Source organism: Vigna umbellata, chromosome 7 (assembly GCF_029865625.1).
Source record: "Vigna umbellata cultivar VRB3 chromosome 7, Vumbellata_1.0, whole genome shotgun sequence".
NCBI classification, from domain to species: domain Eukaryota; kingdom Viridiplantae; phylum Streptophyta; class Magnoliopsida; order Fabales; family Fabaceae; genus Vigna; species Vigna umbellata.
Window position 1 is genome coordinate 27910841 of NC_142171.1, and position 24387 is coordinate 27935227.

General features: G+C 35.5%; 3 protein-coding genes and 1 pseudogene across 4 annotated transcripts; 2 read left to right on the top strand and 2 right to left on the bottom strand.

Moving 5' to 3' along the window:
- The first annotated feature begins 823 nt into the window (after window positions 1–823).
- Window positions 824–2461, top strand: LOC148195636 (ankyrin repeat-containing protein ITN1-like). The gene is made up of 2 exons (XM_088095495.1): window positions 824–1202; window positions 1285–2461. The coding sequence occupies exons 1-2, from the start codon at window positions 1178–1180 to the stop codon at window positions 1764–1766; spliced, it is 507 nt and encodes a 168-aa protein (XP_087951621.1). The 5' UTR covers window positions 824–1177; the 3' UTR covers window positions 1767–2461.
- A 146-nt stretch (window positions 2462–2607) lies between these two features.
- On the bottom strand, window positions 2608–4099 carry LOC124824443 (uncharacterized). The gene has a single exon (XM_047296874.2). It carries the CDS (start codon window positions 3605–3607, stop codon window positions 2708–2710), a length of 900 nt encoding a protein of 299 aa, XP_047152830.2. The 5' UTR covers window positions 3608–4099; the 3' UTR covers window positions 2608–2707.
- A 5638-nt stretch (window positions 4100–9737) lies between these two features.
- On the bottom strand, window positions 9738–14788 carry LOC148195637 (disease resistance protein RPV1-like). The gene is made up of 5 exons (XM_088095496.1): window positions 14222–14788; window positions 12695–13796; window positions 12153–12428; window positions 11096–11869; window positions 9738–10395 (listed from the first exon to the last, which is right to left on the bottom strand). Exons 1-5 carry the CDS (start codon window positions 14698–14700, stop codon window positions 9823–9825), a joined length of 3204 nt encoding a protein of 1067 aa, XP_087951622.1. The 5' UTR covers window positions 14701–14788; the 3' UTR covers window positions 9738–9822.
- Window positions 14789–19976: 5188 nt separating this feature from the next.
- Window positions 19977–23983, top strand: LOC148195638 (disease resistance protein Roq1-like; annotated as a pseudogene). Its single transcript, XR_015780935.1, has 5 exons — window positions 19977–20559; window positions 20651–21770; window positions 21870–22094; window positions 22216–22947; window positions 23426–23983. The product of XR_015780935.1 is annotated as a disease resistance protein Roq1-like (transcript).
- Window positions 23984–24387: the final 404 nt, after the last annotated feature.

A 24387-nucleotide genomic window follows, 5' to 3' on the forward strand; every position in this document is an offset into this window, starting at 1 on the left:
GATGTTGTTTTAATATATTAGTTATTATTTTATCCTTCAAGTGTTCTACTCCATCACATAAAACAAGCTACATACCTTTAGTCCGTGACTTTCTATTTTTATATGCTTTATATCGTTTTATCTTCAATTGTATGCCTAAATGATTAGATAATTAGAAAATATTGATCTTAGTACGTAAGATACCCACTTAATCCATTATGAATGTTTATCTAAGACCACATTAATCTAAGATCTACATAATTAACTTTTGTATAAACCACAATTAATTATACATATATATCATAATCAAATACAAACATAGCATAATTATCATATAAACACAATTTTTGAAAAGTCATTATTTTTAAATTTACTTTGGTTTTACAATTAAAACATAATAATCATTTCATAATAATTCTTATTTTCTTTTTCTCTTAAATCAAACCTGTTCATTCAAACTTTTTTAATATTTTTTTTCTGTCCTATTCAATTTGTTCTAATCATCTCTTTTTCTATGTATTATTTTTCTTCGATTTCCCACTTTCTTTACACCATAAAAAACAAATAATTAAAAGTATTGGTTCCAGGACACCCTGTTTGTTCAAGCCAACTGTCCCTTTCCTATAGCAAGAAACACCATATGCTAAAACCTATCACATGCACACTCATTTCGGTGTATCCCATTGTCTAAACACGTGACAACATTATCTGCGCTTTAATAAGAAAAGATTTGAGTCAACAACGTATTAATTTCATGGACCAAGTATACTCATTCCTAATTTAATTCAATTTATTGTTTAATTTTTTATTTTAATGAACAAGATGTACTTATCTCTAATTTAATTTAGGCATAATACCCAATTTTGTCCTCACTTTGGTTCGGAAATCTCAAGTTAGTCCCTTTCTAGAAATGTGAGTGCAATGGATCCTTACTTGTAATTTTTTGAGTCTAATGAGTCCCTTCCGTTAAATAGAAGGAAACGGAGTTAGTGGGCTGATGATGTGGCAGTACTTATTGATTACGTGTCAAAAGTCCAAAGTGTCTTCCTCCGAATGCGTGTGTTTCTCTGAAGTTTCGTGTTTCTGAGTCTGTTTCTCCACTTTCCTTCCACCCATCTTCCTTTCCTTTAAGATTCTCAATATCTTGAAATCATAACAATCCAATGGCCTCTCCTCTGTTCCTTCTTCCACCATCTCAATGGCCTCTCACCCAAACCAAACAGGTTCTCCCTCTCTCTCTCTCTTTCTATATTTCTTCACTCTTCTAAATTTTTCATTTTTCGATCACCCTTTTGCTTGTATCAGGAACGGGAGCTGACGGGCAAGGAGAAAAGGACCCCCCATCGCCGATCCCAGCATCAGCCTTTCAGAATCCACTTTCTGAGATATCGCCGTCACCGTCGCCGTCGCCGTCCTCATCGACAGCTCCGGCGCTGGTGCTTTCGAACTCGGGGAAGCGCATCGACCAGACGGGGAGGAAGAAGTACGTGAAGCAAGTGACGGGGCGGCATAACGACACGGAGCTGCACCTGGCGGCACAGAGGGGCGACGTCGGCGCCGTGAGACAGATCCTTCTCGACGTCGAATCTCAGGTTATGGGAACTCTCGGCGACGGCGACGACGACGATCTCGACATCGAGATTGCGGAAGTGCGAGCTTGCCTCGTCAACGAAGAGAACGAGCTCGGTGAGACCCCTTTGTTCACTGCAGCTGAAAAGGGTCATCTCCATGTCGTGAAGGAGCTTCTCAACCATTCCACTGCTCAGACTGTTTCCAAGAAGAACTGATCGGGATTTGATCCCTTGCATATTGCAGCTAGTAAAGGCCACCACTGTATGTAGTATCTCTCTTTTAGGGTTTCGAGGATGTCTTTGGCAGAGGGGAAGGTTGTTTTGAAGGTGATTGGGAAATTGTGCGAGGAGAGGAAGGAGTTGATGGTGGAAACTACCGTTTGCTGGAACTGGCGGTCTTTGTAGAAATCGAGAGTGGGGCGTCCGCCGACGCCAACGGATGAGGGGCGGCTGCTGACGTCGGAGTCGCGGGAGGGGTACTGGCGGCGGTGGAAGTCGACTGGAGTGGGTGGCGGTGGAGGAAGGAAAGAGTCCTTGGGTTGGCGTCGCGCGGTAGGTCTCATCCTCCCCAATTTCTGAATAAAATCCTTTCTTCCCTAATTTATTTCCTAATTAACCAACACATGTAAGCACATTTTTTGACACGTAATCAATAAGTACTGCCACATCATCAGCCCACTAACTCCGTTTCTTTCTATTTAACGGAAGGGACTCATTAGACTCAAAAAATTACAAGTAAGGATCCATTGCACTCACATTTCTAGAAAGGGACTAACTTGAGATTTCCGAACCAAAGTGAGGACAAAATTGGGTATTATGCCTTTAATTTACTAAATTTCAAATTTATATTTCTCTTTAAAAATTCAGGGGTGGTCCCTTTTGAATTCATTATCCAAACCATTCATTATCCAAAACATTCGTGTTTATTTTTTTCAATTATCGTTACACTCTGTATGGTCCGATGATCCTGTAAAACAACACCATCCTATTCGCCGCATAGAATAAACAACATCGTTCATTTGCCGCATTTAAGTTCGATTATTTATGCCCAATAATATTTCTCAACAACCCATAGTTCCTTTTTATAAAATCTCTCATATGCAACACCTATATTAAACTAAAATAAAAAATAAAATAAAAGCTTAAAAAAAAATCAATCATCTCGTACGGACAACCACGCCGCCGCGTCTGGCCTCAGAAACAGAGTCGTCAAAGCCCACGAACCTACATTTGGCACCACCCATCACAGAGACGACAGCGGGAACCGGGTTTCCCTGAACCGGGTTCGTGGTCCTCCGATACGGACCAAACCACTTGTTCTGCATGTACCGGTTTTTTCTCCACGGAGGCACAGTTAACCCCCGTTTCCTAAAACAACGCTTCGCAACACCGCACAAGATCCGAACGGTGCGCTTCAATTCCTCTGCAGTTCCAACGAATATTCGCGGCACGTAGCTCAGAAAATCTAGATACTCACTCGTGGGCCGTGCGATCTCGAACTGGCCCACGAAATCAAGGTCCACGAAGTACCTCTTATGCCACGTGGACGGTCCTGATCGTACCACGTCGATAAACTCATAGTTACCCGCCGTGGTGCCACCGGAAGAATCCCACCGCGTTTTGCAAATCGCGGCATTGTGTCCGCTCTCGCGCAAAAACGACATGGCGTTTCGCAGATACGTCGAAATGTTTCGTTCCTTCAAAAACGCGAACTTCTCCGCGGCCTCCGAAGCGTGCGCGAGAAGCAAGTTTGTGTAAGAGTCGGAAGCGTTGGATTCCCTTAGCATAAGAAGATCATCCACCGAGTCTAAACAATCGGAGACCGAGTCGACTCGCTCCGAGTCAAAGTCGTTCCTCGCTGAGTTATTATCCGAGCCGTCATTGTCCTCGAGGAAATCATGCACGAGTTCGGAGAGGCACGGCGAGTCGCCGTCACCGGAATGTTCGCTCCCGCTGCTGGTGTAGCTCAGTTGCCGACGATCGCCGCCGACTAGACGCGCTTTGGCTTCGTCGTCAAACGGGTCAGTAACTCGTTTCTTTCTTGCTAAAACCACCATGGATTTGTGTTTTCCAGAAAATTTTGGATCAGTTAATAATCAATTGCCAGATTCGGTGATGGATTGGGTTTGAGCGTGGTTTGTGTTTGTAGAAGTTACTTTTAAAGACGAAAAAATAGCTGGAATTTTCTCGAGAATATTCGTGGGAACAGTTTCATTTAAAATGATTGCTGCGATTTAATGCAATCTTGTCTGTGATTTGACTCATTTGAAGTCTGGGGAAGTTAAAATGGGGATATGCGGGTAGGATCCGAATGAAGGGAATGTAGTTGTTGTGAGATGCTTGGCATATCCAGTTATATTCGGGTCAAGTCTTGGATCCTTGACGTGTGAGAGCGTGATTCCACCATGTGGGAGCGAGGTGTAGGCGAGCTTGCATCGGCGTGGCACGTGGTGCATTGATTGAGATAGTAGTTGGATAAGGTGGTAACGGGAAGGAAGGGTGGGGTCGTTTAAGTGGATAGGGGTTGCCGTTTAGTGAACCGGAAGGTCATATACACAAGTTGTGGACGTGTTTGTATCATGTTTATTATTATTAATCATTAATACTATTAAGACAAGTTAAATTGATTAATTTTGTATAAAAATTTATTGTAATTAATTTTGAAGATATTAACTTTAATATAACTATTAGTTTAAGGAATTATTTTAGTATGTGTACATTCTAATTAATATTAATTAATATGTTTTTAATATGTAAGTTAATTTTACTTTAAAATAAAAATAATATTGTTTCAATAATGGGGTGGAGGCCAATTGTCTTCAAAATCAAACTTCAAATCAACTCCAAACTGTCTTATTAATCTAAGTTTTCACTTCAATACTCCTTATATCGTGTGAGATTAGCCTTATTAATCTAAGTTTTCACTTCAATACTCCTTATATTGTGAGATTAGCTGGGTTATCTGCAAAAGATATTCTATGCTTAAGTCAGTAAATAATCATTCGATAATCAGAATCATTTCTCAGCAATGTGATAAATGTGATCATCTATCTTCTTACCTTAAATTTGTATTTATAATTTTAGAACGAGCTTTCAATTAACATTGACTTAATCATGGTCCAATAATTGATAAACATATTTTAGTTGTAAACGTGCTTAATTTGCAATCTTGATTACTCATTATGTGACTTACCGATCAATTACCGTTTCTCTAATAGAAGTCATCCGGTTTTCGAGAACCAATTATGGGTATGAGGGAGTTGACTGCTCGATCAATTGTTGACGAGACAATTATACGATATATATACATATATATATATATATATATTAGATTTATTATGACTAATATAATTAATATAGAATTATTTTTTATTATTAATTTGGTACGATCCTTTAAGAAAATGTAAATGAGAGAAACTAGGGAAAAAAAGGAAAATAAAAAGTTGAGTCTATAGTGAAGTATTAAGTTTGTCCCTTTAGTCTTAGGAACCAATTTGTAATTATCATATGCAACTTACCAACAACAACTCACCATTAGAGCAACCACCTTTGTCGGTTCCCTCCAGCCTTACAAATAGGGTCCACTTTCCATTACTCTCCTCGAGTTTTCCTAACAAAGTATACATGTGTCATTTTTCATTACTCTCTTTGAGAGATTCCCCAACGAGGTACATAGGTATTACTCGCCATCACTCTTTTCGAGAGCTTTTCTAGCAAAGTATACACATGTCACTTTCCATTATTATACAATAATAATCATTGCAAAAGAAATGTTAGTTTTAAATGCTAGCCAACAATTTTTATTTTCTTATATAAGTGTACAATTTTTTCTTTCATTAAAGTTGACAAGTGCCAACAACCAATTTTTATTATTTACTGTAGCAACGGTTTTGACCAAGTTTCTACTCTATAAATAGAGCATTTTCTGCATGCCAAAAAAACACATCAAATCAAAGCTTTCTCTTCTCCTCTCAAAAAGAAAATTTTATTCCTTAAACTATCTTCTTAGTCTTTTCTTCTTATATTTTCTTATCCTCTTTACATCCTGGGTTTTCTCTTTTACTTTCTTTAGAGTTCCTTGCTAGTTCTGAGATTTTCAAAAATTTTTAAGAAATTCTTATTGTATCTTGGGGAACTTGTGTAATACATCGCGGATAAATCCTTAAAAATAGTGATCTATACGTCTCGAAAAAATTTGTTCGTGATTTTGTCAGTTTTTCTACAACACCCATAGCAAATGTTACCTCTAATATAACTATGTAGAGTTACCATTCCTATTGCTTCCCAAGAGTCTTGTAGACGAAGAACACTCCTCATTACTCCCCAAAAGTCTTACATACGAAGACTACTCTTCACTAATTTCCAAGAATCTTATAGATAGAGTACACACTCAAACTCACACTAGAAATTAATAGAGTGAACCACCTTTCCCTCACACATTCACAATCCCAAGTAATCACATCTTATAATTTAATGTATTTGAATATAATATCATATACATAAACTCATTCACTAATAACAAATATTTTACGGTCAATCCACAAAACTTCACCAAAACAATCCAAACAACATCTCATGTTTAAAATAAAGCAATGCACAAAAATATTCAACTATAAACATTATAGATACATACTATAATAATATAAAAAAAGTAATTACATATATATTAAAAATAACAAAACTATAATAATAATAGTAATTATTATTATTATTACTATTATTATCATTATATATATATATATATATATATATATATATATATATATATATATATTCTAGCCAAATAAAAATAATGGAGATTTGATGAGCCAATCTAAAGTTTTCCAAGAAAAAAAAAAGAAACCCATATAGTAACTAAAACTCCTAAAATCTCATAAAGATATAATTATATTATCCTTAAGATAAGACTCTGAATGAAATTAGATGTAAATATCGGTACCACCTATATTCTCATCTCTGCACTTGATTTTAATAGTAGTATACATAAAAAAACCCCGCATATACATTCTGCTGCAATTATGTGGAACTCTGCGTACAAAAATACACAATAAACGCCGCATAAATAATAAAATGCATCATACATAATAAAACGCATCAAGGAAAACCAACCGCATTTTTCCAAAAATTAACACTATATATCAAACTTGTAAAATAAGTTGGCCTAAAAATTGAAAAAAAAAATTATAGGTTCAACTCCTTTCAAGAACATTGAAAAAAAATATTATGAATTCAATTCTCTTCACTTACGAAACTAACCACTAACAAAATCAATCACAAGTGGTTAAATGAATCATTATAAAGAAATAAGAAAAAAAAACATATATAATACATTACATAAATTAGATATATATTTCTTTGCATGACTCAGGGAGTCAATGGTTTGATGCACATTTATAGAAAACGTCTCATTCTTTGCTATTTTCTAAAATTACTTTCCGTTATGGTACAAGTATCTATAGATTCTCAACTCCTATATAATAAGCTTAAATGCTTATTTTGTTCCCGATGAATTTCTGTTTAGTATCCGATTTTAAAAAAATGAAAACATTGAATTCCTATGTTATGTAAAATATATGAATAAGGTCCACAAAGAAAGAACAAGTTCAACAAATCATCAAAGAAAAAGCTGAACAAGAGAGAGAAAAAACTGGACAGCAGAAGAGAGAAGAGAAAAAATACAACCACATCAGCATAGACTTAATGTCGTTGTTGTCGACTTAATGGACAAAACCTTATTCATACACTTTTCATAACATAGGGACCCAATGTCTTTATTTTTAAGATCGGGTACTAAACAAAAATTCACCTTCTTAACATGAAGACGAAATAAACATATTTAAGCCTATATAATATGATTATATAATATGATATGTTAACTTTGTCCTAATGGTCAATAGCTACTAAAAAGGCAGTATGCAGTTAATCACTAACTCATCATCAACCATACGATTCATAATCCGTATCAACTTAGTTGAACATAATGTGGTGCCCACACATAAAATTATAATAAATTTTTTTCAAAAGATTAACATAGACGACAAATAATCAATATAACTCAATTGCATAAAACAAATGAGTGTTTCTATCCCGCAACTTGGATATATAAACAAACATGACTTTTCTATATCTAAGATTAAGTGAAAAAAATGTAAATAACCTTTAACTCACTTTCATAATACAATCAATAATTTGATCCTCCAGTCATTCGATAACCCATAAATAATTAATCTCATTTAACTTATGTCCCTTTTCTTATTCTATTTCTTTACTCTAATAATGCGGATAAACCTATGCTATGTTTTTCCATCTTAAAATTTTTCATTCACTTTTTTCATTTTAGACTTCTCTTGTCACACCATTCAAAAGATAATACAATTTAATTTGTAGATAAAGGCATTTGTATAACTAAACGTAATTAATTTTATGTTGGTTTATTTGTTCCTCATCCCTAACCTTGTTTTTATATGGGAATTTCAACAAATTCAAGAAATTAAAATATATGGTATTTAAATTATTTAAAATTGAATTCTCCTCATTTTTTAAAGAGTTTGTTTGAACGGTGTAATTAAAATATTTTAGATTTTAATTTTCTTATTTGAATAAAGTAATTTAATTTATCTTTTAAGACAAAATTTTATTTAAAAAAATACTTCTATGATTCATCTATTCTTAGTTGAGTTAACTTGATCTTCATTCTAGGTCGACCAACATCCTGTGTCGACTTTTGATCTATGTCGATTCATCTTGACTTTCAGTCTGACTAACTCGTCTCGACATCAGTTAAGTGGATTTGGCTCAAACTTTGGTCTAGATCCGACTCGACTTGATATTTGGTTTGAGCCCAACTCAGCTTGACCTTCGCTCAGGTTCCCTTGACTCAAACTTCAACTCAATTTCACTCGGCTTTACATTCGACCTAAACCTACTTGACTCGACCTTCAGTTCAAGGTGACTCCACACAACCTTTGTCCTAAAATTGACTCGACTCGACTTTCAACCTAGACATGTCTCATCTTGACTTTCAGTTTAGACCTGATTTGACTCGACATTTGGATTAAATCCCGCTTAACTTGACCTTTGATCCAAATAGGCTAAACACAACCTTTGGCTCAGACTAAGTAGGCACGCGACAATATAGTACAGGTCGACTTAATATATCCTTCAGTCCATACCAACTCAACCTGAAAGAAGTTCAATATAAGTCAGAGTTTTATTCTTGTGTACTTTTTCAACATAAAGAATAAAGAATTTCAATTTCTTTCTTTTTTCAATAAATTTTAAATTTTATTATTTTAATTATTTGAAATATCATATTAAGATTTATATGTTTCAATTTTCTCATCTAAATAAATCATTTTATTTTAAAAATGATAAATTTTCCAAGTAAATAAATTACTCTGTACATAATATAAACACAACATAAATGTTTCCGAATAGAAAAGTAATCTTAAACTACATAATATAAACACAACATAAATGTTTCCAAATAGAAAAGTAGTCGTTTGTAGAAATGCAGAAAATTCCAGCTGGGGAATTAGTCCTTGTCCCATTATATATTCCTTCATAATGAAATAATATAGTAGTCAACCAGTATGTTTTTACAGCTGTACAATATCATAGATTGTCTTGTACAGCGTTTCTCTATATATATTATTAATTTTGTTTTGAACTTTAAATAAAATTATGAATTTATTATTATTAATTTAAACTTGTTTTGAAATAAAATCAAAATATTACTTTTAAATGTTAACTTTGAAATTAATATTAACTATTTTAATATTATATTAAATTTATATGTACTGATTTGAAATATGCTATAAATTTATAATTAAGACATAAAAATTAGTGTGCATTTTACAAAATTTAGTTACTGGAAAATGGGTATGAAAATTCAGATAATAGAGACAAAACATTTAAGTCTCTAATAATATGAATAGAAACAAAAATATGATTTTTAGTTTTATTATTTTTATTGGGACAAACTTAGCCTGAAAATATATTAAAAGTAAAAAATGATTTATAATTACATCTTAACATGAAATTAAAAAGTTATCTCTAATAAACAATTTTTTTATCATTAACTATTAAAAATATAGTATTTAATTACATTTTAAATTTTTCTTAAAAATAAAAACTAATTTAAATACTAATAATTTTTAATTTAGGCAATAGAATAATTATTTTTTTTTGTTTTAAAATTAATTTATATTTAAGCAATTCCTTCTAGTTATATATTACACACAACAGAATGATAACAATGGAGTGCCGTATTCTACTCCAAGCATGAACAACATACTCTAACAATGCTTCTAATTTTTGAAAACATATTTTTCTTCGGTTTCTTCGCCTCCATTTTCACATCAGTGGTTGGTCGTGCACTCATTTTAGGTGACAGAATCACACTCAGCTCAGGTGATTCTTGTGCACTCAGTCCAAGTGACTCCATTCTCATTGTAATTGACTGACCATATATCAGATACACTGCTGTTTTCTTAGCAGTGATTCCATCACCAACACCTACAAAAATCTCCACGTTGTCTCCGGGTCCTAGATTTGATATTACACCCTGCCAATCTTCATCACTAAAGAACATTGTTGTTGCTTGCTTATATATCTGAATGGTGCACTTTGTGTAATTAAAGATTAAGACATTATCAAGATTTTGAGTTGTCATGTTTCCAGGGATTGATGAATAAACAACACACAACAGCATTCCCTTCATGCGACAATCACTATCTTCAGGAACTTGAAAAGGTACTGAATAACCTTCCCCTCTATAGGCTAACCAATAAGGATAATTGTCCCCTGGAAGCACAAAATCAGTAGAACTATTGGTTCTCAATTCCTGTATCATGCAACAAAGCTTAGTTATTCATTTAATATCATATTCAAGTTTATATTGTCTGCTATTATACACACTGTACTTCATAAAAAAGTAGACAAGGAAATGGATTGAAATGAATTCAGTCAACAGAGAAAAAGCACCTATAGACAATAGAAAGTTAGGAGAGATTTCTATTTCAATCAGTTCTGAAACTCTCACCGAAAGAAAAACTTGTAGAACTGCTATGTCACAAAAAACTTTCAACCCTATTGAAATAATGACCATTTTCCAAAGTTGATTCACTCACTATTACACCCTTTTTACCCTTCTTTTCACCTTCCACATCCTCTTTTTGGCCCCACTTAAAAAATAGATTTGATAGTCTCTAACTATAAATTTATTTAGGACAATACTTAATTTTAACATGGTCACCAAAGACTCCCACAAAGAGGAAGATATGGTCCTATGTCCTATCTAGGAAAAGAAAGTGTATTATTAAATTTAGTTTATTATAGAAGAAGAGAAATGACAGAGTAGTGTTCCCATCCCAGCCAGAGAAATTCGCTAAGCGCCAAGCTGAATGCAAAATAAATGAATATGTACGTAACCCCATGATATGCTATACAACCAAATGCATATTTTTGTGAGGAAACAATATTTCATGCTTTGTAAAAGTGAATAGGAAATGTAAGGTAGACACAGAGAAAGAAAGAAAAGGAACCTTTGATATGCTATCGCTAAGCATATCGAAGACTTGCTGGTAGCTTCCCATTCCAATCAAATACGATGCCAAAGAATTTTCGGGAATTTGTGATTGATATGCATTTTCCGATTCAGAAGAGTTTGCGTTGCATAACTTATCCAGAATTGTTCTTAGTTCTTGAGTTAGTTGAAAATCTGAGTCGCATTGTACAGAAATACTACGAAGTTTTGAAAATTCACTTACCTTTGATAATAGGCTAACCAAATTATTATCCTGTATATTCATGGAGACTATAGATGTTGGCATGATCCCAAATGGTTGAAAACAGGATAAAGTTCCTCTTGTATGTGACATCAAAGTCCATATGAGAGAAGGGAATACATCTCGTGCCAATCCTTCATATCCACAAAGGGATATATATCCAATCTGTTTGGATCTTACTATGGCAAAAGGCACTTGTTTTAGACTAGTATTGTCTGCAATTAGAGTTGTTAAGGATTCCATCTGCCCTATGTCTTCTTCTAACTTGTCAATATTTGAACAACCAGAAAGGATGAGGGTTTGTAATGACTTTAACTTATAGATTACCATAGGAAGATTGCCTAGGCATGTACAATCCTTCAAGTTTAGAAGAAGGAGGTTATTTAGATCTCCAATTGAATGGTGTAGTTCATACAAGCTTGGACAATCTTTGAGAATGAGCTTCTCAAGATTTGGTAGTTTTGAAAAATCTGGGGTCTTTGATAAGTACTTGGAATGACTAAGATTGAGAAATTTTAGCCTCTCCAGAAACTGCAAAAAAATTTAAAACGAACAAAAAGAAAGATTAGCAACGTATATGGCTGAAAAATTTTACAAGACAACTTAATGTATTATATATACATTTGTTGTTGTTCTTCATTCAAATTTCACTCTCGTGTAATCAGTAATGCATATAATAAAAATCAAATTACTAAAGTAAAACACCAAATTTGATTGGAGAACAACGACAATTGTAAAAGACCATGTGAGTTTTGGTCCAAATTGGTATTTTCGTCATAGAAAATATCAGGTAATATATACTATATACGTGTACCTGAGGCACCTTCCATACTAGTTTAAGATAACTGTATTTTAAGTCAATAGCAACTATGTTTTCCTGATAAAAGTTTTCAGGTATGTGGGTTGACGAAAATGCTTTCCAATCAACCCATCTCAGTTGTTTGGGAAGATGCCCATAATCTCCAGCTACTTGTACATTATCAAGTTTCAAAAGTCTCAGTCTCTTCATTTTCCCAAATGTTTCAGTACTGAAACAAACTCCACTGGTTCTTTGCATCTTCAAAGCCAATCCCTCAATGACTCCTGTTCCCTATGAAAAGTAAATGAAAAAAAGTTATAAACAAGGAGAAGCATTGGCTGTTTTCACTAGAGAAAGTTAAGAAGTAATACACATAAGATGCAACTTATGTATAGATCTAGAAGCTAAATACTTTGAAAAAGGTAAAATATATATCCCATGGTGTCAAACCGAAACTTAGTTAAAATTTAGAAAATAAAAATCAAAACTTCTATTATGGTGCTCATGATATCATTGAGAATGATTGATAGTTCAAAAATAGTAAGAGAAGTTCTTACAGTATGTTCTGTCAATATATCAAGTACATCATCATGAACCCACAACCGACTGCGCTTCTGTGGTTCTAGTGGTGAACTTCGACGAACAATTTCTCTTCCCATGTCTCGTAGCAAATCATGAATTCCAAGTTTGTTATTCTTTTCAACTTTTATGAGGCTCCTTTCTATCAGGACTGTTATTCCGATTTCAGCATGAAGTCCACAGCCATTTAGTATCTCTGTGACATAGCCTCTGTCCTTACCGATAAAGAAGCAACATATGTCAAGGAATATGTCCTTCTCCTTATGATCGGTTAAGCCGTCATAGCTTATTTTCAATTTCTCTTGTATTTTATCATTTGGTATTTCTTTTAGTTTTGATAATACACTCTGCCACTCTTTTTCTCTTCTCTTGTATAGATGAGATCCAAGAACTTCAAGAGCTAGAGGTAGTGCTCCACAGTAAGTGACTACTTGTTTTGAGAGTTCAAGGAAATCTTCAGGTGGATTTGCTTCCTTAAAAGCATGCCAACTGAAAAGCTCAAGGGACTCAATCTCATTCATTTCCTCCACTTCATATACATGGTCAACTTCGAGAACATTGAGTAGACGTACATCTCTTGTTGTAATGAGTATTACACTTCCTTGAACAATCCCATTACCATTTCCACATAATGCACTTAATTGTTCTAATGTATTAACATCATCAAGTACAACAAGTACTCTTTTGGTGCAAAGCGTTTCCTTGATCATAGCTTTTCCCCAATCACTGCTATAAACCTTCACTTTTTCTGTTTTCAGGATATCTGAAAGAAGTCGTTCTTGTAAATCAATCTGCCCTTGATCTCTTTGCCAAACTTCTCTAATATTTGCCAGGAAACTTTTATGTTTAAATTCATATCGTATTTCATTGTAGATGGCTTTGGCTATGGTTGTTTTACCAATCCCTCCCATTCCCCAAATCCCTAATATATAAGCTCCTCTTGTTTCCTTTCTTAGAAGGCCAATACAATGTTCCACACGACATTCCAATCCAACTGGAAAGTCTGTAATAGACATGTATGTTCTATCTAGTCTTTCCAAAACTTCACTAACAATTTCCTTCACAACAAAGTTTTCATTTCTGCAAAAAAAGAAAATTTCTCGAATTGATAATGGATACAAATTATAATAGATCCTAAAATAAAATCGAAGTTGCATAAATCCTTTGACACGGTTGATCTTCTGTCTTTCTGCCATAGTGTTCATAGCAGAAACCGTTTTACTAAACCTTTTACAGGTACATCAGAGAAGCCACAAAGATACTATTTGCCGGTTTATGAATTTTCTTTATTTCACTTTTGCTTGCCACTAAATATATGAATTTAAAATAAGTACTAGAAGAAAATCATAATATTTTATCCGTAGGAATTGAAAACATGTAAGGATGTTCATAACAATTCGCACCCTGCTCAATTAAGTGCGTTAGATTCCCTTTCAAGAAAGAATAACTGATGGATAGACAAAAAAAATCTGATAATCAAAAGGGAACAAAAAGTACATGCGTACCTGTAATTTGAAACATCCCACCCTGCAAAACCTGCTGCTTCGCCCAGCGCTTTCTTCCATTGTTTCACCCGGTGGAGGTCACTAGCTTTTTCCAGAATGACTTCGAAAGAAACATCGTAAAGGTCACGTAGAAACGAAGGGAAAACGCCGTAAAACACGGGTAAAACCACTTGACCTCTAAAAGCATGACATTCCATGATTTTGACTAGTTCGTCGAGACACCATGTAGAGTAAATGTAGTTTTCGGATAAAACAACAATGGAAATTTGAGAGCCTTCTATTGCATGAAACAGTTCTGTTTTCAGCTGTTGTCCCTTGGAAAGCTTCTCATCGTCCAGAAAAGTGTTGACCCCGGCATTTGCAAGAGCGGAATAGAGATGAGAAACGAAATTCTTACGAGTGTCTTCCCCGCGGAAACTGATGAACGCATCGTATATCCATCGAAGCTTAGATTTTGAGGATGATGAAGTGTAAGACATTGATTCAATTCGATGAAACAAGACCGAGACGGTAAAAGCAAGAAAGCAAGTTGATTCAATTTGATGTCGATACGAGTTATAAGAGCAAGTGAATATGGTTAATAATGAAACTGCAACGATGTTATCGGAGCGCATAACGACAAGTTCGATATATTTTGCTTCCTTTCACTCTCTCTACGAGGAAGTAAAACAACAACCACAGCAGTAAGTGGCAACAATGACTATTATAATTAACCTCGTTTTTAAATGAAAATGACATGAAAAATACTCAGAAGTTGTTGACGTTGGACAGCTAAAACAACTTAGAAGGGGAATTCTGAATTAGACGTGTGGATTTTATTTATATTTTTTAATGTAACAAAATTTTAGTTTAGAGATCAATAGAATAGAAGTAATGAAATCATTGTACATGAGCAGCTTCTTGATTTTAGCAGCGACAATAACCTAGAAGAGTAATCAGACAAATAAGAATAATAAGAACAGAGCATGAAAGAAACATATTATCCGAGAGAGAATTTAAGAGAGAATATATACCTCACTCTATGTCCTCTCCTGTACAAAATCCTTGAATTTGGTATTCTTTTTCTTTTGCTTTACACTTTTCCTTTCTGTCTCCATCTTTCAGATCACCCTCCACGTGGCCTTTTTGCATTACTCACTTTTTTTTTCTCATCTAGCTTACCATTATATTGTGTGTTAGAATACCCCTTCCGCACTCTAACATCCTTATCCTCATGGTTGACCTTAGGAAAATTTTCGAATCTCCTTAACATACTCCCAGCTAGCATTAGCAATCTAAAGAATTCCATTGAATTAAAAGTCGAGGAGTTAGCAAACAAGCTCTAGATGAATAATTTGAGTCAAGTTTCTCTTTGTTTTTCCATTCACATGCACTCAACAATTCAATTTATAGACTCACATATTCCTTATCATTATACTCAAAATAGACAAAAACGACTAATACATTAACTACGCATAAGACTCCAATGAATAATACATTAACTATCCACAACTATTAATACATTTAATTTATTCCATTTAAATTTACTCAACAGAACTCCGTCGTAGACTTAAATGCTTCTTTGCTCAGTTTTTCTACCCTTCATCCTAGCTTTGATGCAGTGCACACCATGCTTGCTCCCTTCATTAATTGTCAAATTTGATTTGTTTAGATAAAATTTGATCATTTAAACTTTTCACTAAGATACCAAGCAGTTGATGGACTTCACCATTGGATGAAGTAGATTGTTTGACACATGGTATCGTCTAACTAGCCTATGTAACTACTTTAAGTTTGTCTTTATTATTTCAATAAATGTGTTTAGCAAAGTGTATTTCAATATAAGTTTTTAGAATATCATTTGAGACTTTCAGCGTGTTTTTCAAAAATATCGTTTGACACTTTTATCTATCAAGACGCATTGAGAGTTTGTTTGATCATTGCCTAGCAAAGTATAACATTCGTTGTATTCAACAAGACTCTCATTGACGCATTAATTAGGGAAACCATTTAGTGGTGTATGTGTTCATACCTAGGTGTTTTACCAAGGCTTTTCCTAAGGTATTTAGGTTTCTCAGAGCATTTTCACAAATTACTTACCTATGTTGTTATTCTAATGATAACACTGTCATATACTTATTTCGTTTAATATTGTTTTGTTAAATTTCAAAACACATGAAAGCGTTTACACAATTTAGTCTTATAGACGATCTTGTCTTAACACAAATATATATATATATATATATATATATATATATATATATATATATATATATATATAAGACATAATAGTGGACGAGTACAATAAACCTATAGAGGATGAACATCAGGTAGTGAGCTAGATTTTTGTAGTTATCGACGAATTTTTGACATTATCGACACCTTTCGATAAATCTAGTTTTTCTTTTGTAGTATGTATATACTCTATTATAAATTAATAAAAGGATTAAATATGTTTTTAGTCTTTAAACTATCAAGCGATTTTAGGTTTCGTCCCTCTTTGAAAGGTTTGTTCATTTTAGTCCTCTTAGTTTTGAAACTCTTATGTTTAGTCTTTAAAATTGAACAACGTTAAATTTTTGTCTGAGGTGGCTAACGGTGAGCCAAGGTGTGTGCCATGTTTGGGGTTTCTCATCTCTTTCACACCCACCACTATACCCTCCCCTGAGTCTCCATTTTCATCCATTTGGGGTTTCTCATGGTGCAGGTTCAGATCATGCAAGAGGACAACCCCGATCTCATCGCCCCTCCGCCGCCTCTTTGCCTCCCCACCAACAACAACCTAGGGTCTGAGGGTCTCGTTAATGGTTTCGAGACAATCTCAGTAACATTATCATTTGATTCTTCTTGTTTCCCAAACTACCAGACCCGCACCTCACCCAGACCCGCACCTCACCCAGACCCGCACGCCTCCGCCTCTTTTTGTTCTCGCTCCACAACAATAACACCAACAACAACATCAATTTTGCACTCACTGATCCTAAACCAAAGTGACAGTGGTTCGTCGACGCTCTGGATTCCGTTCAGGTTCCGCTTGTTGATGTTCTTTGTCGCTGCATACGGCATCGCCAAATCTAGATTTTATCTTCGGATTAGATAAGCAGCCGTCGGCGGCTGCCAATGCTCCTACGAAGAATCCTTCGCCGGAAACGTAATGCATCTCCAAGGATCGTCCAGCGGTCAGAGATGCCGAAACCAAAACGGAACGTGCGCCCGAGTCCGAGATTCGGAGGTTGCAGATTAGTCACAATATTGAGCAGCAACTCCTGCAACGGAAGATGAAAATAGAGGAAGATAATAACGATAGGGTTCACGGGGTTAATAACGCAAAAGGTTTCTCTCATAAGAATATAGGCTATTCGCTGGCAGTTCCTTCGACCGGAGTGGGTGTGAAAGAGATGAGCATTTTGAGTGACTGAAGGAGAAGAAGGAAGGGTTTGAGAAAAATGTGGCAAATATTTCAGAAAAAAAAGAAAAATCGTGGCACACACCTAGCTCACCGTTAGTTGTCTCATACAAAAATTTAACGTTGTTCAATTTTAAGGACTAAACATAAGAGTTTCAAAACTAAGACGACTAATATGAACAAACCTTTTGAAGAGGGACGAAACTCAAATTCGCTTCATAGTTTAGGGACTAAAAATATATTTAACCCTTAATAAAATTAAAATTATTATATGTGATTGTTTTTCTAGTTAAAATGAAACATGTTAATGCTTATCATGCTATACTAGTTGTTTACTTTAATTAGTTAGTAAAAAGAAATTGAGTTGTCTTGATGTTTTCCAAAACGGTATTTATACTTTCTACTTCTTTTCATTATAAGAATAACCTCTTCTGAGAGATATATGTGTATTTGTGTACTATGAAATATGCTCACACTAGTAAAACAAACGGATTTTGACGCCCCATATACGCTTCGGTTATTGAGAAACCGAAGCGTACAAGGTTATATACCTCGGTCCCCATTCAACCCGAGGTTCAAAAGCTATATTGCTTCGGTTAACACAAAACCGGTGCTTATACACCTCTGCTGCGCTGTCTGAAAAATCTGACATGTAACTACTGCCTCAGTTTGCTACGAAACTGGTGCCTAAACCCTTCCTATTGCCTCGTTTGGAATGAGACCGAAGCCTATACACCTCTACTGGTCACTCTATTGACTCGGTTAAAGGTAGAATCGAGGCCTATTACCCGGTCAAATCACTCACGCCTGACCCGCTTTTTCATTTTTTCCTCTGACACTCTCATCTCACTCTCATCTCCCCTCTCGTTCTTTCCTCGTCCCACTCTCATCTCACTCTCATCTCCCCTCTGCCCTCTCGCACTCTCGCCCTCTGCCCTCTCGCCCTCTCGCCCTCTGCCCTCTGCCCTCTGCCCTCTCGCCCTCTGCCATCTCGCCCTCTGCCCTCTCACCGCAAGCCGCCGTTCAACCCTTGTCGCAAGCTGCGTTCATCCGCAAGCTGCCGTTCAACCACGCCGTCGGCCGCTGCCGTTCCACGGTGCTCGAGAGAGGGATCTCCTCATCGCAAGCCTTTCATCGTCACGGTAAGCCTTCTACACTCACAGAATCATCTTCGTTAGGGTTTCTTCTCCTTTTCACCATTTCCCTTCGATTCCACCGATTAAAAGCTTGTTTTCACCGTTAGAAACTTTTTCCACCGATTAAACTTTGATTTACACCGATCAATCGGTCCATAATAAGTTTCCTTTTTCTTCTAGGGTTTCTAGGGCGGAAGAGGGCTTTAAGGGCGGCGACGGCGGTAGTGGATGGAGGTTTGCGAGCAGTGGCGAGGCTGTTGTTGTTGTTGGGGTCGAGGAGGACGAGGCGTTTGTAGAGGCATGCGGGACAGAAGCCGGTGAAGGCTTCGTCGGGGTAGCGGGGCAGGAGGTGGAGGGATGGCGGGCCTACGGCGGTTGGGGTTTGGAGGAGCAAAAGCTCACACAGTAAATCTCAGGCTTTTGTATTTTACAAACCTTTGGACCTCTGACCACGCCGTTGGGGGAAGAATAGAGAAACTTGGCTTTCTGTTTCACCATGTGCGAAGAGGAAGAAATTTGGCTTCTCCGGCTTTCTGTTTCATCTCTGAGTTTCTTTTGTTGTTGTAATATTGCTTCTGAGTATGTAATTTTGCTGCTTCTGTAGAGAGAATTTTGACATTGGATGTTGTAATATTGTGTCTTGTAATATTGTTGTTTCATCTGAGTATGTAATATTGTTGTTTTATCTGAGAATGTAATATTGTTGTTTCATCTGAGTATGTAATTTGCTGTTTCATCTCTGAGTTTCATCTCTGAGTTTCATCTCTGGCTTTCATCTCTGGCTTTCTGTTTCATTTTTAACGTTTTTCAGTTTGGGGTTATGGAGTTTGAAATTAGAATCAGAAAAAAAAAAGATCCTACTACCTCAGTTTAGGTTCTAACCGAGGCCGTAGAGACAAACAACATCACTCGGTTTGGAACCGAGGCAAAAAGGCTACCACTTTTTGCCTCGCCTGAATATGCCTCGGTTCAAAAACCGATGCCTATGAGTGAAATTAACCAGTGCCGTATCCTCTTTCTGCACTAGTGTCATGTTATTTAAAGGGATATTTGCACATAGTAAAAAGAGACTTGATGTTTTAAAAATTAAAGTAAAGTTAATATGTAATTTTAAATAAAATAGAAAATATTTAGTAATTAGTGGAATTATTTTTTAGTGGTTGAAAGTTGGTGCTGGTTGAAAGTAAAAAAGGTTCTATGATGGTCTTAACGCGTTTCCACGACGATTGAAAAAAGCACTTTGAATCGATTTTGTGTCTGTATGGATAATCTCTGAGAGTGTTTCATTATTGCTATTTCTTCTAACAGTTCATTACCTCATCAATTCCTTCCATGGAATTCGCGTCTTCATCAACCAAACTCCCACGGTATTACGACGTGCTCATCAACTTCAATGGAGAAGACATCCGCAGGAAATTTGTTTCTCATCTCGATTTTGCCCTCTCGTCCGTTGGACTCACCACTTTCCTTCACCATCAGAATGTAGTGGAGTCAATGCACGTCCAACAACCTATCCTCAATCTGTGTCGGGTAGTAATAATTGTTTTCACCAAAACCTATTCTGAATCTGCTTGGTGTCTTCATCAGCTTCAACAAATCATTCAATGGCACCAAACTTATTGCCGACATATTCTGCCTGTATATTACGAAATTCAGCCATCTGATGTACGTCTTCAGAAGGGCGATTTTGGAAAGGCCTTGAAAGCAACTGCACATCAAACATTTTCAGCACAGCAACTTGAGCATGGCATGTCTAGATGGAGCCACGCACTCACCAAAGCCGCAAATTTCTTTGGATGGGATGAGAGCAATCACAGGTAAATCACTCACTCACTCAACGGTATTTCAGGCTTGTGATTTAACTTTGTTAATACATGACTTCTTCTTTAAATGATATTTAACTTGAAGGAGCGATGCTGAACTAGTGGACAAAATTGTTAAGAGCGTTCTTAATTTATCAGTTTTGTCTGCTACTAAATTCCCAGTTGGATTACAAGACCAAGTGCAATATTTAATTCGAACTATAAAAGAAAAGTCCACGGATGTTTGTACAATAGGGATATTTGGAATGGAAGGATCAGGTAAAACCACCCTTGCCAAAGCCATCTACCATCAAATCCATGGTACATTCATGCATAAAAGTTTCATTGAAGATATTGCACAAGTTAGTGAACCAACTCATTTACAGGAACAACTTCTTTCAGATGTCCTAAAAACAAAGGTGAAGATAGATACCTTCGAGATGGGAAGAAATATGATTAGGGACAGACTTTTTGGGAAAAGAGTCCTCATTGTACTTGACGATATGGATGACTATCTTCCCTTATTAGATCTATGGGAGTGTCGTTCATGGTTAAGTAAAGGAAGTGTAATAATCATGACAAAAAGAGACCAAGTCCTATTTCTTAGATATCAAGTTCATTCTGTTTTTGAGATAAATCTAATGAATGAAAACGAGTCCCTTGAGCTTCTTAGTTGGCACGCATTTAGAGAAGCAAAACCAAAAAAAGGATACCATCACCTAGCCAGAAGTGTAATTTCTTGCTGTGGAGGAGTACCTCTAGCTCTTGAAGTCATTGGAAGTACTTTATTTGAAAGGACCAATGAGGAATGGCGTAGTGTATTGTTTAAATTAGAGAAAAATCCCATGTACAATGTTCGAATGATATTGAAAATAAGCTTCGACCATTTACGCAATCAAATGGAAAGGGATTTATTCTTTGATGTATGTTGTTTCTTTGTTGGTAAGGACAGAGGCTACGCTACGAAGATCCTAAATGGCTCTGGAGTAGAAAATGATAGTGAAACAAGTGTTCTACATGGCTTTAGAGTAGACGCTGATAGTGGAATAAGAGTTCTCATGGAGCGTAACCTCATTAAAGTCAAAAGAAATAACAAATTTGGAATGCATCCTTTACTACAAGAAATGGGAATAGCAATTTTTCGTGAAATTTCAGGAGAGAGACGTTGGAAGAACGGTCAACTGTTGTTTGATGGGGATGCAGAATATGCATTGAAAGTGAATGCTGTAAGAACATTCGTTATATGTGATTTGAAACTTCTTTTGAAAGTGTTTAACTTCTCATGTACGCAATTCATTTTTCTTTTTTGGTTCTTTAAATCACAGGAGAGAAACGACTATGAGGTATTGCCTGTCTTGCTTTCAACAAGAAGAGAACCATCAAGACTTCCGAAAGACGGTGTAAATTCTGAGAACCTTTATCCGAAATTGAGATGGATTAGTTTCCGTGGATTTTCTATAGAATACCTACCCAACTACTTTAATGCGGATGATACCATAGCGATTGATCTAAAACACAGTCTTCTTCAATTCTTTTTGGAAGAACCCCAGGTTTTATTACGAGCCATTCTTCATTACAACATAAAGCTTAATTAAAATAAAATAGTGACTTGCTACAGTCTCAATTTTTATTTTCTGTCTCTAATATTTATCAAAAACTATCTTGGTGTAGGTTTTGAAATCACTAAAAGTCCTTAACCTTAGTCACTCCATGTACTTAACAGAAACACCTGACTTTTCGAGACTACCAAATCTTGAAGAACTCATTCTAAAAGATTGTCCGAGATTACGGGAAGTACACCGATCTATTGGACATCTCTGTTATCTTATATTACTCAATTTGAAGGACTGTAAACGTCTAAGAAATCTCCCCCAAGAGATATATAGGTTGAAATCTTTAAGAACTCTTATCCTCTCTGGGTGTTCGAAGATTGACCCAATGGAGAAAGATATAGTGCAAATGAAATCCTTGATAACTCTAGCTGCTGAAAATACAACTGTGAAAAAAGTGCCTTTTTCAATTGTAAGTTCAAAAGCCACTGGATATATATCCTTACAAGGATTTGAGAGATTGTCATGTAATCCTTTTCCTTCAATCATTATTCGGTCTTGGATGTCGCCAACAATGAATTCCATATCTTATATTAATTTGAATTGTGTGGATATGGAGGATAATAGTTGGGATGATATTGCGCCATTGCTTGGCAACTTGGCAAATCTTCGAACTGTTTTGGTGCAATGTGACACCGAGTTTCAACTATCTAAGCAAGTAAAAAGTATTCTGGTCGACTATTTTTCAAATATTACCGAATCAGAAATTTCAAAGCAGCATTTCAGGTCTTCTTTGATCGGTGTTGGAGCATACCATGAATTCTTCAACGCTGTCAGCAATAACATATCTGAGGTTCTTCTCTCCCTTTTCCTTTGTTTTTTTCATTCTCCATCATTTTAGTTATTAATTAAGAGAACGGAAAATAATCATAAGAAAGTATCTAATAGAAATTACAATTCTATACTTTTAGCACTTGTTGCTTCTAGAGCTATTCAACTTTATCCAAAAATTTTAATAATCGAATAACCAAATGATCATGCTTATAACTAGGAAATTGATTTCCTCTTTCTTGCTTGACTAGTTTTTTCATTTTTTAATACTCAATGATTATATATACTGAAAGAGACGAAAACAGAAATGGATTCTAAATCCCTAACGACAAGATGGTGATATATACACAACGAAACTACTAATCAAATTTATTTTAATTCCATTGGTATGCTTTAATGGAGTATTGGATTTTGTAATCTTTATCGGCAAATAATGATTGTAGAAGACAATATGAATAGGAAAATTAAATAAATGACTAAGCTTTTATCTCATGGTACAGGTATTGGCAAGTAGTGAGTCTTCTGATGTCTCTCTTCCAGGTGACAACCCCCCTTATTGGTTGGCCTATATGGGTCAGGGAGATTCTGTTTCTTTCACTGTGCCTCCAGATAATGTCATGAAGGGAATGTTTTTGTGTGTTTTTAATGTATCAACTCCTGAAATTGTGGCATCTGAAGGTCTTAGAAGTGTGTTAATTGTTAATTACACAAAGTGCACATTGCAGATACACATGCATGGCAAAAGAATTTCCTTTAATGATATAGATTGGCAGGCTATAAGGTCAAATTTAGGATCAGGAGACAAGGTGGAGATTTTTGTGACTTTTTCTCAAGGAGTGGTGGTCAAGAATACACATGTCTATCTTATATGTGGTGAATCACATTACTTGGAAAAAGTGCCTACTCCAAAAAAAAAATGATCTCCTTAGATTCATAAAGAAAATTGTAAAGTGACTTCTGGCAAGTCATTTATCTTCTATGAGAACTGCAGGATCCCTTTACATATGGAATTAATCTGTGCCCTTGATTGCAATGCATTTTTTTCCATCCTTTCCTTATTTTTCTTTGGAGTATAGCTTATAGTTAAGAAATTCATGTTTGCTTTATCCTGTTTCTCACTGCTCACGTTGTGCTTCCTTGGCTTCACTTGAGCTGTTTATGTATTTGTTTTCTTGTTACTTTTTTGTCAATTCTTTTACATTTAAACATATAATATCTCACTAAGAAATCGTCTTAAAAAAAAACATGCATTATGAAATAAAGACAGACGTTGTTCGATATTCTGTTAGGTGTTCTGTTTTAATCTCTGCTAGGTAGTCTCTGTTTTTTGTTTCAACATAATAAGCACCTTAGCCTCATCCCTTTACTCTGTTTCGATGTGTTTTTATTTATAATTAAATATATCAATCTTTTCAATTGACATTCATTATAGTTTTTAGTTGTAAGTTTTTAACTAGTTTTT